The sequence below is a fragment of the Mustelus asterias genome, chromosome 18 (genome assembly GCF_964213995.1).
Source record: "Mustelus asterias chromosome 18, sMusAst1.hap1.1, whole genome shotgun sequence".
In the NCBI taxonomy this organism is placed as follows: domain Eukaryota; kingdom Metazoa; phylum Chordata; class Chondrichthyes; order Carcharhiniformes; family Triakidae; genus Mustelus; species Mustelus asterias.
In genome coordinates, this window is record NC_135818.1 from 53,999,836 (window position 1) to 54,019,474 (window position 19,639).

The window sequence follows — 19,639 nt, forward strand, 5'->3', positions numbered from 1 at the left end:
ACTCTTTTCACCTATTGATGATCCTTATCTTTATTTGAACAGCATTTCAGTCGAACCATCCTTTAATTAAAATTGTTACTGGTTTAGTTAAAGTTCCCGGTTGGTTGAATAAAATAAGTTGTTAATTATTCACTTAAAGCCACCTTTAGGAAGGAGCACTGTTCTGGCCACCCTATCGTAGAAAGCTAGAAAGAGTGCAGAAAAGATTTACTAGGATGCTACCAGGACTTGATGGTTTGAGTTATAAGGTGAGTCTGAATAGACTGGGAATTTTTTTCTCTGGAGCGTAGGAGGCTGAGGGGTGATCTTATAGAGGTCTATAAAATAATGGGGGGCATAGGGTCAGCTAGATATTCAACATATTTTCCCAAAGGTAGGGGAGTCTAAAACTAGAGGGCATAGGTGAGAGGGGAGATATACAAAAGGGTCCAGAGGGGCAATTTTTTGACACAGAGGGTGGTGAGTGTCTGGAACAAGCTGCCAGAGGTAGTAGTTGAGACGGGTACAATTTTGTTTTTTAATAAGCGTTTAGACAGTTACGTGGGTAAGATGGGTATAGAGGGATATGGGCCAAAGGCGGGCAATTGGGACTAGTTTAGTGGTTTAAAAAAAGGGCCGGCATGGACAAGTTGGGCCGAAGGGCCTTTTTCCATGCTGTAAACCTCTATGACTATTGATGTGCCTTTGTAGCATCCTTACATCCTCTTCCCGATTTACTTTTGATTTGGATAAAAGCAAATTACTGCGGATGCTGGATTCTAACAAAGGGTCTGGACTCAACTAGCCACTAGCTTTCGGAGCGCTGCTCCTTCATCAGGTGAGCGGGAGATCTGTTCACAAACAAGACCTCCCAGCCTCTCACTGAGCGGCCCGCCCACCCGAACGCCGTCATTGGTCAGAATTGAGCCAATGAGCGGCGGCAGCTGGGCAGCGTCCATCCGTTTGAATGTAAACGGGGCAGGGATTGGCTGCAGAGCCCGCGCGTCACAGCCGCCTCACCACGTGATCATTTATAGTGAGCGGTCGCCGTTGGAACCGGGCCCAGTTGGTTCTGGCTCTTGGCCTGGTTAGGCTTTGGAGCTGCTGGGGCCTCTTGTCCGGGCCGGTGCTTCAGTTCGTATCGGAGGGGTGGAGATTCCTTCTCCCCGCTCATGGCGAGGCTTGAGCCCGATTATTTTGTGCGGGCGGTGGAGCGGCGGTCCGGCGCGGAGCTGCGCATTAAGCAGCGCAGCGCCGGCGATGTGGGCTGTGTGGTGTGGGACGCGGCGCTGGTGTTGGCCAAGTACCTGGAGACCAGCGCTTTCTACCGGGACGGCCACCACGCCTTTGCCGGGAAGAGCGTGGTGGAGTTGGGCTCAGGGACCGGAGTGGTGGGACTGATGGCTTCAATTCTGGGGTAAAGATAACCTCGTTTGTATTCGTCAATAAGAAGGTGTTAGAGACGATGCTGAGGGGAAATAATTACAGGTCGAGTTAGAGCTTTGGTGTTTTCAGCATCCGGCATTCATCCATTCACTCCAAAGATGTGCGGGTTGGGTGGATTGGCCATGCTAAATTGCCCCTTAATGTCAGGGGGACTGGCTAGGATAAGTGCATGGAGTTATGGGGATAGAGCCTGGGTGGGATTGTGGTTGGAGCAGACGTGATGGGCCGAATGGCCTCCTTCTGCACTGTAGGGATTCTATCCCTTAAGATGGTGATTTCTGAATTTATAACACTGAAATAAGCCAAATTGGTTTTCATTCTCTAATAAAATCATCTAACCCGCATGGGAACCAACATGTCCTCGTGTTCATCCAGCTTCATCTTAAATTCATCTGCACTGTTTGCATCAACTCCCCTTCATAATGTTTTCCGCATTCTAGCCATGTTGATTTTCCTATTGGTTTTGTTTGTGACTATATTTACGGCCCCTAGTTTTGGTCTTTGAACAAAAGAGGCTCCATGTGCCTTATCAGACCCCTTTCATCTTAAAGATCTCTATCTGGTCACCCGTAGCCTATAGAAATAAGGTAGTAAGAAGTTTAACAACACTAGGTTAAAGTCCAACAGGTTTATTTGGTAGCAAAAGCCACTAGCTTTCGGAGCCTTAACCTGTGAGTCACCTGAAGAAGGGGCTTAAGGCTCCGAAAGCTTGTGTGGCTTTTGCTACCAAATAAACCTGTTGGACTTTAACCTGATGTTGTTAAACTTCTTACTGTGTTTACCCCAGTCCAACGCCGGCATCTCCACATATAGAAAGAAGCCCTGGCCAGTTCAGTGGCACTGGAAATATCCCTTTGTGGATTTTTCTGGATGTATTTGCAAAATCAGGCCAAAATCCTATTCGTTCCCAAATTGGCACTTCTTGAAATCATTCTAAATTGTACTTCTCTCCAAGAACCTGAGAGAATGAGAGGTGACTGATTGGAGAAAGAAGACCTAACAATGAGCTGAGTTAAATTGCTTTCTACAGGCTGCTGCTTCCAGATATCATTTTACTTCCAAGTACTGGATGTTACAACCCCCATGTTCATCTCCGCCTCTCTGCCCCAGTTTGTTCTGCAAGCCACTGGATGAGTGGCAACACTTTGGCAAGCTTACTAATGTTTTGTGACTGTATATAGAAAATAGGAAAATATCAAAAACTTGCATTTATAATGCCTTTAATATAGTTCAAAGGAGTATTATCAGACAAAAATTGCCACCAATTCACAAATGAGATATTGGGGCTGGGATGAAAAGCTTTCTCAAAGAGTCTGGTTTTAAGGAGTGTTTTGAAGTGGGCTTGGGGAGGTGTGGGAAAACTGAGAATTTTGGGAGTTCTGCAACTCCAGAATTTGGAACATAGGCAGCAGCCGATAGGGCTACTATTAGTGGGTGATGACAGTTGGGGATGGACAAGAGGCTAGAACTGATTAGTACAAAGATCTGAGAGGGTTGTATGGCTGGAGGAGGTTACAAGGCCATCACTATGGCTGAATGGTATTTAGTGTGTTGGGACATGGGCAGCAGAGTTTTGGATGAACTCAAACTTGTGGGGAGTGGAAGATGCAGTGGTGCTTTTGAATAGTCAAGTCAGGTGATAAAAGGGCAAAGGTTTTAACTTCAGATAAACTGAGGCAGGGACAGGCAATGTTATGGATGTGCACTTAATGGATCCTAACTAATCCTAATTAATGGATTCCTGCAGTAATTTTCCAGCATTTTCTCTTTTGGTTTCAGATTCCAGCATCTGGAGTAATTTGCTTTTATCCAATGTTGTGGATGTGTCGTTTGTGATGAGGATAATATGGGGTTGGAGGCTCAGTTCTGGGCCAAATCCCTCTGAGCTTTTAGTCAGCTGTCCAAGCATTGGTTCCCTTGGCTCTGTCGCTTTCTTATCATGCTGTGAAATGCCTGAAGCCATTTTCCTGTGTTTAAAAATTCTGTGTAAATGGGAATTGTTGTTGGGGTGCCACAAAATTTGAGCCATATATTTTGGGCTGGTCAGGTATCATTGTTCGTGTCACCCTCTCTGTGCTTTTCTCTGATTGTTGTGTTGTGGCCAAACGGGAGGCTTGAAGCAAAATATTTGCATGAAATTATTTTTTATATTCATTGCTTTGCTGTCTTGGTCCTACTTTATAGAACTCCCTACCTTAACTTTTATTGCTGTTTTATTATTTCCATCCCGATATTTAAAAGCCTATCTTTTTGACTGCCTGCAGTCAAGTGCTCGAACTGCTGTATCGCCTGGTCTGTCTTGCTCTATGTAAAGGTACTATGCAAGTATAAATTGTTAGGATCCATTAAGCCAAGAGAATGCAATGACTTTCAACTATTAGCTAGCTGAGGCAAACCATGTAGTAATTTATCATACCACAGAACCTCTCTGTTAGTAATTTAATATTTTTAAAAATTAATTCATTGGATGGAAGCATCACTGGCTAGGCGAATGTTTTATTTCCCATCCCTAATGGCCCTTGAGAAGCTGTTGATAAGCTACCTACCTGATCCACTGCAGTCCAGCTGGTGTAGGTATGCCCCCAGTGCTGTTAGGAAGGGAATTCCCGGATTTGATCAAGTGACAGTAGCGATACAGTTCAAGTCAGAATGGCGTGTGATTCGGAGGGATTGGTGGCTGATGGTGTTCCCATGCTCCCGTTGTTTATTCAAAATAATGGAGGTCATGGGTTTTGAAGGTGCCGTCAAAGGAGCCTTGGCAAGTTGCTGTAGTGCCCCCTGTGGATGGCATTACAGCCTTGGTGCACCTGGGGTGGAGGTAGTGAATGTTAATTTGATAAATGGGATGCTAGTCAAACTCTCTGCTTTGCCTTGGATCGCAGTGAAGTTCTTGGCTTTTGGCTGGGGCTGTACTCATCAGGAAATGGGGAGCATTCCACCGCACTAGTGGACCCGAGTTCGATTCCCAGCTTGGGTCACCGTGTAGACTCCGCACAGACATTTTCCCTGTGTCTGCGTGGGTTTCCTCTGGGTGCTCTCCACAGTCCGAAAGACGGACTGGTTAGGGGTGCATTGACCATGCTAAATTGTCCCTTGGTGTACCCGAACAGGTGCCGGGGTGTGGTGTCCAGGGGATTTTCACAGTAATTTCATTGCAGTGTTAATGAAAGCCTACTTGTGACACTAATAAATAAACTTAAATTTAGTGTCTTACCTGCTTTTATGGCCACTGGTTCAGTTTCTGGTCAGTGGTAACCCCCAGGATGTTGATCGTGAGGGCTTCAGTGATAGTATTGCCATTGAATGTCAAGGGGGCATGATTAGATTCTCTCTTGTTAGATATGTTAATTGCCTGGCCTTTGTGTGGTGTGTATGTTACTTGTCACTTATCAGCCCAAGCCTGGATACTGTCCAGTTCTTGCTGCATATGGACACAGTCTGCTCCAGTATCTGAGGAGTTGCCGATGGTACTTGCGTTCTGATGGAAGGAAGGTCATGAGGCTGAAGATGGATGGGCCGTGGAAACTATCCTGAGGAACTCCTGAAGCGATGTCCTGTGACTTGATGATTGACGTCTAACAATGACAACCATCTTTTATGGGTTTGGGTGGGATGATCTGTTGGAAAGTTGGTGCAGACTTAATGGACTGAATGGCCTCCTTCTGCATTGTAGGGATCCTGTGATGCTAAATAGAAGTGGCCCTAGCAGAACCCCAACAGAGCATCTGTGAGCAGTCTCTTGATAGCACTGTCAACAACACCTTCCATTGGTCTGCCAGTTATTGAGTAACTGGTATGACAGTAATTAGCTCAGATTTGTCCAGCCTTTTGTTGGTGGGACATATCTGGATAATTTTCCATTTGTTGGTCGGATGCCACTGGGAGCAGCTTGGCTAGGAATGCAGATAGTTCTGAAGCACAAGACTTTAGCACGACAACCAGATATTGACTGGGCCGTTGGTCTTTGCTGTATTTAGTGTGCTCAGTTGTTTCTTGATCCAGTGGGCATGAATTGAATTGGCTGAAGACTGACATTTGTGACAAAGACCTCAGAATGAGACTGAGATTGGTCATCAACTTGGAACCTCTGACTGTGCAAAATCAAATAAGATGTTTTATGTTTGATTTTAATTCAAAGTTAACGTTTTTCTTTTTGTTTTCCAGGGCACATGTCATAGTCACGGATCTTGAAGAGTTGCAAGATTTACTTAACATAAACATCAATGATAACAAGCACCTGGTTACTGGTTCTATCCAAGCCAAGGTACTTAAATGGTTTGTACTTATTTGACTTTAAAATTTTGCAGCAAAAGTTTTCAACTGTTTGCAGTTTTCATACTCAGAACAGAAGCTTGGGAATCCAGATCATCTTTACGTCAGCTTCACTGAATTTTTTTCGAGTGGATACCGGTTTCTTTGGGGGTGGCAGAAATGGGGAGGGGTGATCTTTCTCTACATACCAAAGGATAAATATAGCTTGTGAAAGGAGAAACCATAACTGGGAAGAGAAGAAACTATCACTAAATGGAAACCATCACATTAGTCTGTCAAAATATTTCAGATTTCTCTTGAAACCTTTAATTGCTTATCTGTGAAGGTACAGAAATACTTCAATTTCGTCCATCAGTTCCATGGATAACTTCCATTCACTTTTTTATCAGTGCAGCATCTTTAGATGAGCAATTCATCTGTCCTTTAGTACCAAGCTGTGATATCTTTCTACTGATACCCGATGGCATTGACATTGGTTTCAGGAAGGGGAACTTTAACTGTTAAGGCTTGAAGAACCACCTGTAATCAAGGTGAGAGCAAGCTGTAACATGGTGAAACTTGAACCCAAATAGTATTGTGAGCTTTGTTTTTCTCCAGTAGTTACTATTCCATTATGCATTCATCTGAAAATGAACTTGGTTTTCATTACGTGGATACTGAAGAAGGAGTAAATCATTAATGTAAATAGTTGCAATACCTGAGAAATCTGTAAACAAAAGTGAGTTTTGAAACTTGGAAAGGGAGCTGAAAGCTGTTACTTATAATAAGTTACTTGCCCTAATGTTTGGTGAATGGCTATATCTGATTCATGCAACACTGTTTGGATATGTTGCATTTAGATGCTGGTCCAAAAATCAGATTTAAAGGCACATTTCCTCAGTAATACCTTTATATTTAGAGTTCTGTGGTTTAAAAATGAATAAATGTGTACTAGCAAAGGTAACTCGTATATCTAGATACAGTCTTTTGGTCATGTCCTTTTCCACATAGTAAATTCCCATGTCTGATCAGGAAGTTAATGTCTTTTGTTCAAGAAGTCTTATTGAAAAATGGGCAGTAACGATGGAGGAAGAATTAACTTGAACATATTAGCATCTTGTGCCCTTTAGTTGTGAAGTACTTTATTTCATAAAAGCTTTTGAAGTGCAGTCGCTATTCCATAGGAAAATATAACAGTTTGCATATATGAAAATCCAACAGCAAATTAAATAAATGTGAGTTTTGGTGGTTGAGTGGTCAGAGCAAAGGGAGACAGCTTTGTTCATAATGATGACATTCCATGAGCTATTTATCTGAAACAGCCCCGAGGGGTGTATGATTCAGTTGAAAGATAGGCTATGCTGGTGATGCTTTCAATAATGCACTGAGCTTTGGGTCATGGAATCAAGTCCTAAAATTGGGCTTGAAGGTGCAATGTTGTTGCTGCCAGCTGAGCAAAGCTAATACAGAATGTCAATTACAATTTAAACAATCAATGCAGAAAAGAATTTGGTATCAAAATGTTTTGCAAGCATCTTGAGTGTATTTTGTTTCTATCATTGAGCTTTGTTAATGGAATGATATGTAGTTGATGACTGCAGTCAAAAGAATGGGCAAGATTTTGCCAGTGGAGAAGCTCATGGCAAAATTCTCCTATTTTGAGACTAGATGCCATGGCAGATGAAGAGCTGGCAGGAAGACACGCTAAATCTTCTGGCCCTGACCTCATCAATATGCACTGGGTGTTTTTTGTTGTGTTCGGTGGCAGGGCAGGCCTGGAGGATGTGTAGTCTGCCATCTTGTCCGGGTGCCATATTAGGCGTCAAACATCACTATTCCACCATTAAAGAAAGAAGATGGGAGTGTCACATGATGCGAGCATGGGAATATTCATATTTCTGTGAGCTCTGGCATTGCTCATTTTTTAATCCTTTTTAAAATCCTGTACGGTTCATAATTGCTTTATCCTGGAATATAGACTCTGTGCTTAGGTCCTTGGAACATTTTTGGGGGCGTGCTGATGACAAGATGCTGAGGAGTGACAGGGAAATCTTGCTTTAAAAGGGAGCAGTCAAGACACCCAAGGCAAATCTGGGCTATCAGCATGGTGACCTGGCTGGGGAGCAGGCTCTGGGCCCAGTGCTGTTGAAGGAGACAACTAAACATTATCAAAGTTATAGATGACAAACTTGGATGAACTCAAGGATACCAGCAAGAGACTCAGTCAGGTGGAAGATAGAATCCTTAAAGTGCTGCTTCTTCAGTCAAGACTTGGCTGCAATCCTTAGCGAATCAGTTGCGTGGTGCGTCAGATATCCTGATGGATCTAGAGGATTGGCGCCAGAGGAGGGGTGTCCATGTGATTGGTTTTCCGGAGAGAGCTGAAAGCAAGTTCCTGTTGGGCCTTTTGGAGACTGAATGCCAGGGCAGGGTAGATCAAGCTCAAAGAGGCACACCGTGCCTTATCCCCGAGGCCCAAGGGCAGCCAACATCCATGGCCTGTTATTGTGTATTTCCATGGCTTCAGGCCGCTGGAGAATTTTGGAGGATGTGTTGGGACTTGGCTCTATGATGGCGTGAACGTTCTTCCAGGATTTCCTGACGGCGATGCAGCAAAGACACTGAGGCTTCGAAGTGGTAGGAAAGGTTTAAAAGTCTTTTTTGGAATTCAGAATGCCCTGTACTATCCTGTTGCTCTGAGGGTCACCCCCGAAAAGACTTTTGGACAATCCTGTTGAGGCTTTGACTTTTTTAGAAACTGTTGAAATAATTCGGAATTGTGATCAGCCTTGTGAACCCTGGACTGTACTCCCTGTAATTATTTTCTCGTGTTGATCCTGTTCGGGGCTTTTTCATATTGGCGAGGAGGGCAGTCCTGTGACTGAACCGTGAGGCCGAGTTTAGCCGGCTATCCTGTTTAGCATCATGTTCTGCAGTTCATCGTCGTTAGTCCTTGAATATATCCCTTGGAATTGCATCTCACTTGATTCTGTGACATGATTTATCACATCGATAGGTACAATCCTGAGTGAACATGAGTCCAAGGACACTCATCCTTATCCCTGTCATTTCATCTCTTAATTGATCTTGATATGTGAGTTATCACATTGACAGAGGAAATCCTGTGAGATCCTGATGCGAATTTCACCAGCTGTCCTTTAAGAGTCATATTCTGTAGTTGTTTATCGATCCTTGTGAATCATTGAATGTATTCCCTGTAATTCCATATATTGATTGATCCTGTGACATGATTCATCACATTGGGGAAATCCTGTGAATGTACGTGATAGTGAATTTTTGCTTGTTATGTTGATGTACCCGAGAGCATTAATTTATCTTTAATGGAATGCATCTCACAATATACTACTTGCTCTTGTGTATTGTGTAGGTTGTGTGGTATTACAGCTGCGCGACTTTCATCCATTTCCTTGTCTTATAATCCCGGTGTAAAGTGGTGGACTTTTTCACCAGATATCCTTTATTGCAATTATGATTAAAATAAATAGCGCCATTGCAGGGAGATGGGCATGTGGTTTAATATGAAGGTGGTGGGTGGGACCCAACAAGCCCTCACAGCAGGTGAGGAAAACTCCCCCTGGAATTTATGAGCTTGTGTATTTTTTTTAGCATTTCCGTTGTTTTGGGGTTATAGAATCCTTGCTTAACTCCTGTTATGGTACAGACAGACTATATATCCTGGGAAGCGCTATCTTATTTTTTTGTTTCAAGGGCGCCTCCACTAGGGATGGGGAAGTTGTCTTTGGTGCATGCCCAAGTGTGATGCGAAAATCCATGGCGGTTTAACCACCATTTTCTTGGTTGTGCACTGCTGAGCCAGTTGTGGTTGTATCCTGTTATTCCCCCATCCTTCCATATATCCTTTTGTTACTTGTATGGTGGGAGGCTCTGAATACAAGGAATAATCCGAATCAACTGTGTTGGGTTTATTTTCTCTCTCTACTTGTATTTGTTTGAAATTGATCCTGCTGTACTTTGGGAGTTTGTGTTTTTTAATTTAAATAAAGAGAAAGATCTACCTCTTGACAATGAAGATAGATCTCCACGAGATCCAAGACTAGAAGATGGAACCTTCTGAAAACAATGCTGGATCTCCAGAAGCATTCTGAGACTGGAAGATAGACCTCCTCCAGGGCACCTAATCTGAAGGGTGCCTTCAGATGCACCCCTGACCCACTGCTGTGTTTTACCAGGATTGTGGGAAGCCTTCATCCTGAATTCCAGGGGACAGCCCTGGAATCCTGCCATCCTGCCAGTGTGTTTTCCTGCCAGCACTGAGGAAAACCTGGCATGGGCATCGGGCCCATTTGCATCCGATAAACGGGTTGCAAATAAGGTTCATGCCAGTTGCTGGTGGGTTTTCCAAGCTGCCATGGTAAGCACTGGTGAAAGATCTCGCTGTAAATTCACACTGGTGTGAAACTGATTTCTGGGCCTCCCGCCATATTTGCCCACCATGCCTGCTGTCGAACCCACCAGCAGGGGGTTTGGGAGAATTCCACGGTGGGTGTTACAAATAGCCATCACTTAGCAGAGTGCATAATGGCTGTTTTTATTTTCATCGACATGTTTTGTGCAGAAGTGACAGGATAGCAGTGGTATTTAGTAGCATGCCAGTCTTGGGTTGAACTGTGCAACTTGCTCTCGTTTGATGTAAAACGGATTTGGAAGTGTACCCTGGGTTCTTTTTTTAAATGAGGTGTTGATTCTTTCAGCGCCTGGCATTGCTGTATCTCCTAAAGTTATAAAATGGCTCCATAGGGAGCACATATCCACATCCATGAAAGTTATAGCTTGGTGTGGAACTTCAGTCTTGCCAGCTGTGATTCTCACACATTCAGGTCCTGATTTACACACACAAAATGTAATCAACGAGGCTAATTGAATGTTGGCCTTTATTTCAAGTAAGTTGGAATACAAAAGTGAGGAAATGATGCTTTCGTTGTGCAGAGTTTTGGGTTCAAATTCTATCTGGAAAAGCCGTGTTCAGTTTTGGGCGTGGAACCTTAAAGAAACTGACTTCTCGAGGGAGTGCAGTGCAGATTCTCCAGGATGATCCAGGGATTAATGCTTTAAATTAGGAGGATAGGTTGTGTAGCACTGGCTTGTATTCCCTTTTGGGTTTGATAGAGAAACTGTGTTCCCTGAAACAATCCAGAGCATGCAGCTATAATAATATTAGAGCAATGCTGTTTTGGACTGAAATCAAGAAGCATTTCTGCACACCGTTGTGAACATCTGGAACTTGCCCTTGAGTGATTTTTGCTAAACTGTGTCAAAGGATAGTGATTAAAGGTGAATACATGAAGTTGAGGTACAAATCACCTAAAATCTAATTGAATGCTGGAACTGGGGTGAGGGGCTGAATGACCTCTCCATTTTCCCTAAATGTAACATAATTGTGCCCTTAATGTTTCTGTACTGTGCTATTTTTCAGGGGTGAAAGTGTGAAAGACCTTCCACCTGAGCCGGACTACATTCTTGTGGCAGACTGTATTTACTATGAGCAGGTGTGTATACCTGAGATTTTAAAGGGCAGTTTCCTGAACTAACATACACTTTGTACAGTTGTTCCTGAACATTGTTCTTTAATTATTCTTACAGAAAAATTCAAATTGTGCCTTTTCTCATCAGATATAAAGACCAGCAGATGGCATGTACATGTAGTTAATTTAGTGTTTATGCAGTATAAATATATTCTTGAACTTGAAATATATAATTTTCAATTAGCATTGATGTAACATCGAATTGAGTGCAAGGCTAGCGTATGTATGCGTGCATTAACTCTGTTTGTTGTCACATTTAAAGTGTAGATGCTGCATTTGAGACCATTTAGTCCAGTGTGCTTTGTACGGTTCTCCGCTAAAGCAACCCAAAACTAAATGCCCTGCCCTATATTGTCCTGTACGCTATTTCTAAAATTCCACCTTTTGAACTGTTTGCGCGTATTTACAGTATTTAGGTGCATCCTAACACTGTTTGGCTAAGATGAGGTTGAAAATCATCGAGCTAATCTTTAATTGTAGTATTTAAAAATGTCTTCATAGAATGAAATGTAGCCAGATTGTGCAGAATGTTCACCTGTATAGCTTTTGAAGCTTCAGAATATCTGTATGAAGAAAATAGTCAGTGGATCAGGCAGAATCTGTAGAGAAAGGAAGGTAGAGTTAATGTTTCAGATCAGTGATGTTTTGTCAGAACACTTCCTTTCTCACAGATGTTGCCTGACCTGTAAAATGTAAATGTTGGAAAATGTATTTCCAACATTTTCTGGTAATTTCAAATTTCTACATCCATAGTATTTCACTTTGTGCTGTATTTTAACATTTGGACTGAGGGTGATCCCAACAAAGTGTTGGCTGGTATTTATAAAATTTCAGTTTACATGCTGCTTATTACAGCAGTAAAGCTACACTTGTAAGGAATATCTTTAACCCTACGCGACATTTTAAATGTTCACTTTAATTTTTGTCATTCCCATTCCTAGTTCTAATTTTATTTTTACTTGAACTGCCATTTTTATATAATCCAACTTTATTTATTTTTTCAAACTAAATTCTTCAGTTTCCAGCCTTTTGAGAATGAGAAGCTCTCAAAATTAATTTTCATTATTGAAAATTAACTGCAAACATGTTTTTGCTAATTGAAAGGCCACACAGCGGTTTGACTGATGGTCAATACATAAAACATCTCAGATGGGTAGAACTGACAGATTATTATATTTATTATTGGCATACTAGATAATGTGTTGAGATATGGAAACTCAAAGCATTAAGATTACAGTATCGCTTTTCCTTACTGTATGGAAGAGAGCCAACTATTTTTAAGATTATTTTTTTTAAACAGCGAGAGGCTGGAAAGTGTTGAACTTCAAAGAAACGTGGGTGTCTTTGTTCATCACTGGAAGCTAACATGCAGGTGCAGCAAACAATTAAGGCACATGGTATATTGGCCTTTACTACAAGAGGATTTGAGTATAAGGTAAAGTTATCTTACTGCAGTTGTATAGAGCCTTGATGGGACTGCATCTGGAATATTGTGTACAGTTTTGGTCTACTTGTGTAAGGCAAGATTTACTCCCATTGAAGCAATGATACAAACAAAGGTTCACTAGATTAATTCCTGGGATGAAGGGATTGTCGTATGAGGAAAGATTAAATAGACTACACCTTTATACTCTGGAGTTTGGAAGAATGAGAGGTGATCTCAATCAAACGTACAAAATTCTTACAGGAATTGACTGGGTAGATGCGGGAAAGATGTTTCCCTTGGCTGGGGAGTCCCCACCTAGAATCGGGGTCAGAATAAGGGGCAGGCCATTTAGGACTGAGATGAGAAGGAATTTCTTCTTTCAGAGGGTAATGAATCTTTGGCATTTTCTGCCCTAGAGGGATGTGGAGGCTCAGTCATTGAGTATGTTCAGGGCTTAGATTGATAGATTTCTATACATTTAAAAATATCCAGGGATGGGGATAGTGCAGGAAAATGATATGTATGCAGAAGATCAGCCATGGTCTCATTGAATGATGCAGTGGACTTGAAGGGCTGAATGGCTTACTGCTCCAATTTCTTATGTTCTCACTAATCATTAGTCCTCGCTACTCATTATTAAAATGTGTAATTGACAGGTTGAGAAGATCTCGTATTGTAATTGGTTTGCCACTGACATTTTAGTAAAATAGTGATTTTAATTTCACATCAAATTGCCCTTTGTTTCCACATGCATTTCTTGTTTGAAGACCATAGATTTTCAGTTTTGTGTGTTTAAATTCCTACTTTAATATTTTGGATGGTTAACCATTTTATTCTAAGAAACAATAAATTGTACCATGTGACCGTTCAGCTTCTACTACATTGTATAAATATAGGTTTGAAATGAGATAACATTTGTCATGTTCAAAATATGAATATGTTGTTTCAACAATATATTGGTCTTGCAGTCGTTAGAGCCCTTGCTGAGGACTATGAAGGAGCTTGCAGGAAGCAATAGCTGTATCTTGTGTTGCTATGAAGAGAGGACAATGGGAAACAACCCTAAAATAGAGCATCGTTTTTTTGAGGTAATGTTTTTCATTAAACCGATGGCCACATTTTTTGTATTGGATTAACTGTAGTTCCATGGTTAGTGTTTAGCTTGATAAGGAATGAGATATTGACAAACTGAAATTAGTTGTTCACCATATTCATTTAAAATCTGTTGTCACACAATGGAAGGTGTTTTCTTAATCTCCAATCGAATTGTAGCCAGGATTTTGAGAGATCAAATCTCGGTATTTGAAAATTGGTTATACACTTTAGCTGTTGCATAACAAATAAATTTGCTTCAAACCTGAGGAATTTGTCAGCAACCACTGATTATTTGTCAAATGTATGTTTCTAATGTGAAGCAGATCAAACTTAATCCAATGCTTCCAACTCGGAGATCAGACCATGATCTGCAGTTTTGCTTAATCATTTTCGAGAGAATGGAAAAGATGCAATGGTGATTCATCTTAGCAACTGTAACAGATTATAGTTAGGAAGTCAGGCTTGAGTTATGGTTCAATCCAATCCATTTCACACACTTTTCCAATCCCTTCACTTCGCTCCTGGAGCCATGATTGAATTTTGCTGTCTTCGCTTTTCACCCACCAGCCTCCATATTAAACGGTTCATCCTCCACCATTTTTGCCAGCTTCAGAGTGATGTTACCACCAAGCACATCTTCACCTGCCTTCTCTCCAGCATTTCCTCCGCGACAGCTCCTCAGTTGCCCCTAACATCCTCTCCTTCCCCTACAGCACCTATCTATGCACACACTGGCAATTCAAGACCTGACCTTCACCACTTCCCTTCTCACCATTTAAGGCCCCAATATTCCTTCCAAGTGAAACAATTATTTACTTGTACTACTTTCAATTTTGTTTCCCGTACTTGTTGCCCACGATGTGATCTCCACATTGGGGAGACCAAATGCAAACTGGAGGGGCGCTTTATAGAACACCTCCATTCAGTTTGCAAACATCATCCTGGGCTTCCTGATGCTTGTCATTTTAATTCTCCACCTTGCTCCCACTCTGACCTTTCTGTCCATGGCCTGCTGCAATGTTCCATTGAAGCTGAATGCAGACAATACATATATTAGCCTTGCACCCAATTTGATATTACATCAATGCACAGTTGAAGATTATACATTTTCATTTCTTACAAAATTTATACTGCTTAAACTCTAAATTAACTACATGTAAAACAATCATAGCCTCAACTTTCATCTAGCCTTTTAAGCTCAATATTGAGTTCAACAACTTGAGATCATGACTTTTTTAAAGTTTTTTTTCTTTTGCAGGCTTGTTCAATTCTTTATCTTTTATGTTGAATTCAGATTAGCTGCTATATAGCTTCTATGTAGCCATTCATGCCTCATCTTTGTTTCTTTGCTGTACCCATTGCCACTGTTTTTGTCATTTTACATCATTAATTCTTTTTAATTTTTAGTTCATCTTTGCTACTCCCTTTCCTTTGCTTCTCTTGCACCCTTTCCCCTTCTCTCCATAAATGCCGCCTGATCTGGAATATTTGCAGCATTTTTTTTGTTGAGTTAGGCTTTTTCACTTTAGCTGAACAGGTTAAAGGGTGACTTGATGGAAGAATTAGGAGAAGCTAAAATGTTCATCTAATCAGAGGCCAGAAAGAAATCGTTACGATGCATGACCAGAGTGTAGAACACTCTGTCGCAAGCTATCGTTGAAGCACTGTCTAAATTATTGAAAATTACATTAGCCAGTTGGTTGAAAAATAAGTATTGAAGGTTATAGAGAAGAAGCCAGTAATTAAAATTTGATTTGTAGGCTTGTGGGGAGAAAAATGGCAGAGAAAAGGGTGTGCTTCTGTGGTGTGTAACCATCTGAACTCTTTATAAAATGAAGTAAGAAAGACAGCAGTAGTTATGTACAGATGATTTGAGTGTCTTTTCCTTATTGGTTAGCTTGGATCTAATATTGATTTGAAGTATTTTTTAAAAGGAAACTTTTCATCAGTTGAGAGTTGATGGTGATACTGTCTGGATTCAAGGGTATGCAGAGGATGGGCTTTAGTAACTACTTTACTCAGCTTAGCTGTAAAAAGATGAAGTGAGATTTGTGGTAAATATTTACTTCTAATGGCCCTTGTTTTATATCAGCTTTTACAGTCTGATTTTGAAATAGAAGAGATTCCCGTGGACAACCATGATGAGGAATACCGAAGTGAAGACATTCATATATTGCACATGAAGAGAAAAAAGCATCATTGAGGTTTTTTCACCTTGAAATAAAGACTTCTGCTTGTTTTCAGATTACCCCACAAAAGGATTCAACCTGGATGTAAGAAGGGGGTAATTCATACTAGTTTTATTATATATAACCACGACAGAAGCAGATATAAACCATTTTTATAGCCCATGAAGTGATATTCAATCCAGTGGATGTCAGCTATTCTGTTCTTTATAGGATGTCGTAACACTGTTATTTTTCAGATGTCACAAATATTATCTTTTTCTGGCTTTTATTCTTGGCAGTAAGGCAAGCTGTATGACTTATGTTACCGATTTCTTTTGTTTGAATCTGTATTTAATTTGTACAAAAGCTATAAATACCAGATGCTGTCAGGGAGAGAGAGGTAACCGGCTGGCTTACTCCAGCTCCTATTCCTTTATACGAAGGTGTTCAGCCTCTGATTTCCGCTGTTGTTCATTAACATCCTGAGTTTTGTTGTCATGGTTTATGACACGACACAGCATTTTTTTGATATTGGGTTTATTATCACTGTGAACGTTCAGACAGACTACTGGTACTTTTCTACAACATTGTTCTCATTGGTTTTTTTCTGAAAGCAAATCAGACTAAAAGTATTGGTTGGTTTTTAAGTGATTTTTGGTTCAGTGGTTTTCATGTTAGATGAACCTTTTTGAAATGTTAATGTTCAGTGTATTGAGCATAAGTTTAAAAATGACCTGAGAATCTCATTAATTTCTAGAATTTTGTAATTGTTTAATAATTACACAAATTTATGCTGCCCTTTAATCCTTTTGAGCTATGAACCTTTGAGATGAAGGTATTAGTTAAATAGCTGCAACACACCTGAACCCGAATCTTAGGAAAAGAATGATGTGATTCACTCCTGTGACTAACCATAGCAGATCGTGACGTTTGAATTCAATAAAAATCTGAAATCAAAAGTATGATGATGACCATGAAACCATTGATTGTCATTAAAACCCAACTGGTTCGCTAATGTCCTTTAGGCAAAGAAATCTGACGTCCTTCAACAGAAAATGCTGGAAAATCTCAGCAGGTCTGACAGCATCTGTGGAGAGAGAATAGAGCCAACGTTTCGAGTCTGGATGACCCTTCGTCAGAGCAGTTGGCTCTATTCTCTCTCCACAGATGCTGTCAGACCTGCTGAGATTTTTCCAGCATTTTCTGTTTTTGTTTCAGATTCCAGCATCCGCAGTATTTTGGTTTATTCTGATGTCCTTACCTGGCTTGGATGCAGATCCGCAGCAATGTGGTTGACTCTTGGCTGACCTCCTGAAATGGCCAAACAAGCCATTCTGTACAAATGTACTAGGAGTGAGCAACGAATGCGGGCTTGCCAACAACACCCATATCCTGTGAAAGAATATAAAAAAGTGCCTGAGACATGAACAATAAACAAAGACTAAGAGGAAATTAATGTATAACATCAAAGAGAAAGATATAGAGGGCAATTCTCCCAATCCGCTCGCTGCTTCAAGTAGCTCGAGACATCAGCAGGGGCCATTTCGTTGGCTTCCCGCTGGGTGTCATGGCCTCCAGGTCTCTGATTAAGATTTCCAATGTAATCAGCGCGGAGCTGATTTCAATAAGGAAATCGGCATTTGTATCCAATTAGTGGACCCGGGACTGGAGTTTCCGGGCCCACTAGCGTCTTGCCCTACCCCACCGGGAGTGGTTCACTCCAGCGGGGTTTACTCCTAACGGGAACAGGTGGCCCGACCCTGCTGGAGGGAACTGAGGCCCCCCAGGAGGTCAGGGGTAAAGGGGGGGGGGGTGCCCCTTCCCTTGCATATCGGGGCTTGTCCCGGGTATCAGGAGGCCCGCAATGGTGGGGGAGGGGGAGCCAGAGATGGGAGGTTGCAGGGCTTGCCAGCAATCGGGAGGCCGGAAATGCGGGGCCACTGCGCATGCACTGATCTCCACTATGACAGATGTTCCTGTACCTTTAGTCCAATATTTTGTTTGAAAAATTGATTAAATATCACCATAGAAATTAATTTACAGTAGCAAACTTAATTTGCCATATTCTTACAATGGGAACTTTGGAGCGGGAATAGGCCATTCAGCCCCTCAGCAGCTGTGCCATTCAACTAGATCATGGCGGAATTAATTTTCCCTTGATGCCATTAATCTCTGTCCTGAACATACTCAATGGCCGAGCCTCCACAGCCCCCTGGGATAGAGGATTCCAAAGATTCACTACCCTGTAAAGAAATTTCTCCTCATCTCCGTCCTAAATGGCTTGTCCCTTATTCTGACACTGGTTCTCCACTCCAGAGACTTGAGTAAACAATACTTGTATGCACTCCATGCTGATGTTAAATGAATATATCCACACAGCAATTGAACTGTAGAATATTTCAAATGTGTATAATGAATTATTGCAGTTTAATACAAATGATCAGGTGTGTTAAGATTCATTATGAAAACGTTTCTGAAATTCCTTGTTTTGTCTGAAGATGCACAGCTTGCAGTTATTGTAATGGAGTTGTCCAATATTTTTCATTGAGTACTGGTTGGAGTTAAAAACATCTGACTGCAGCAATTCATTGACTTTTGCACTTGTCTTATCTGGTTTACGAGTTATCTGTCAGGTTGAGGATGCCAGCAATACAACTTTGATATGGTTGATAATATGACAATGTGTGATAAGTTATGAATGTTTGAATCTTAATTTATTCCATGCATTAAATGATCGGAACTCAATTGGTTTTTGGTGTGCCTCGTTTGTCCAATTTTGTTGCAGGATCAAAGCAAAATGGTTCAGTGCTCACAGCTAAAATTACTTGTTGGGATAACATTGCAAACAATCTGTTCATACTGGATATTTCCACCATATGATCTGAGAGTTGTGGTTAATTTTGTATAAATTTAAATGAAGTTGAAAAATATGATGGGTATTTTAAAAAAAAGCCCCCTCCATTTTGAATATTGCTAAATTGAGAAACATACTGCTGATGTTTTCCATCTTGCTCTCATCAGGACAAATGCAAGAATGCCAAATTTCAAACGTTAACAGCAATTTATTCTATTGGAGAAAAGTGTGCTGGTTCATTCTTGAAATTGTCCTGATCAGTGCATAATGAAAAGCTTCGGCAATGTTTAAAGTTTATTTATTAGTGTCACAAATTAACACTGCAATGAAGTTACTGTGGAAATCCCCGAGTCGCCACACTCCGGTGCCTGTGCGGGTACACTGAGGGGCAATTTAGCATGGCCGATGCATTTAATCAGCATGTCTTTCAGACTGTGGAAGGAAACCCACGCAGACGTGGTGAGAACGTGCAGACTCCGCACAGACAGTGATCCAAACCAGGAATCGAACTTGGGTCCCTGCGCTGTGAGGCAGCAGTGCTAACCACTGTGCTGCCCTCTTGTGTCTCTTTCCATTTTAGGCACTTGCTGCAAAGCACTTCTTGGTGAGGTTCAGCATAACCAATTGTGAAGTGGAGCTCGGCCTGCTCTGGGCAAGGCAGGGCGCAGTTTGCTCTGGGCGTGGCAGAGCTCGGCCTGTTCTCGAACAGTGTGCCTTTCTCTGAACATTAAAACCATCCCATAATGTAACACTTTTTCCATGGCCCAGATTAACTATCCTTCAGCCTGTCGGAGTGACTCTTCATTTTGGTTATATTGATATTGCTGTAGAAGAGAGAAGAATACGGTCAGTGATT

The 19,639-nt window shown here is 41.5% G+C and overlaps 1 protein-coding gene across 2 annotated transcripts; it reads left to right on the plus strand.

Moving 5' to 3' along the window:
* Positions 1-959: 959 nt before the first annotated feature.
* Positions 960-18,674, plus strand: vcpkmt (valosin containing protein lysine (K) methyltransferase). Of its 2 annotated transcripts, XM_078233967.1 has the most exons (5): positions 960-1,396; positions 5,590-5,700; positions 11,132-11,204; positions 13,635-13,754; positions 15,854-18,674. In XM_078233967.1, the coding sequence occupies exons 1-5, from the start codon at positions 1,152-1,154 to the stop codon at positions 15,962-15,964; spliced, it is 660 nt and encodes a 219-aa protein (XP_078090093.1). In that variant the 5' UTR covers positions 960-1,151; the 3' UTR covers positions 15,965-18,674. The 2 variants fall into 2 exon arrangements, with proteins under 2 accessions (XP_078090093.1, XP_078090094.1); XM_078233968.1 differs by lacking the exon at positions 13,635-13,754 and having other exon boundaries at positions 1,035-1,396.
* Positions 18,675-19,639: the final 965 nt, after the last annotated feature.

Coding starts and splice junctions, on each gene's coding strand:
- vcpkmt (XM_078233967.1), top strand. CDS start 1,152: ATGGCGAGGCTTGAGCCCGATTATTTTGTGCGGGCGGTGGAGCGGCGG. Junction 1,397..5,589: donor CTGATGGCTTCAATTCTGGG/GTAAAGATAACC, acceptor TTTGTTTTCCAG/GGCACATGTCATAGTCACGG. Junction 13,755..15,853: donor TAGAGCATCGTTTTTTTGAG/GTAATGTTTTTC, acceptor GTTTTATATCAG/CTTTTACAGTCTGATTTTGA.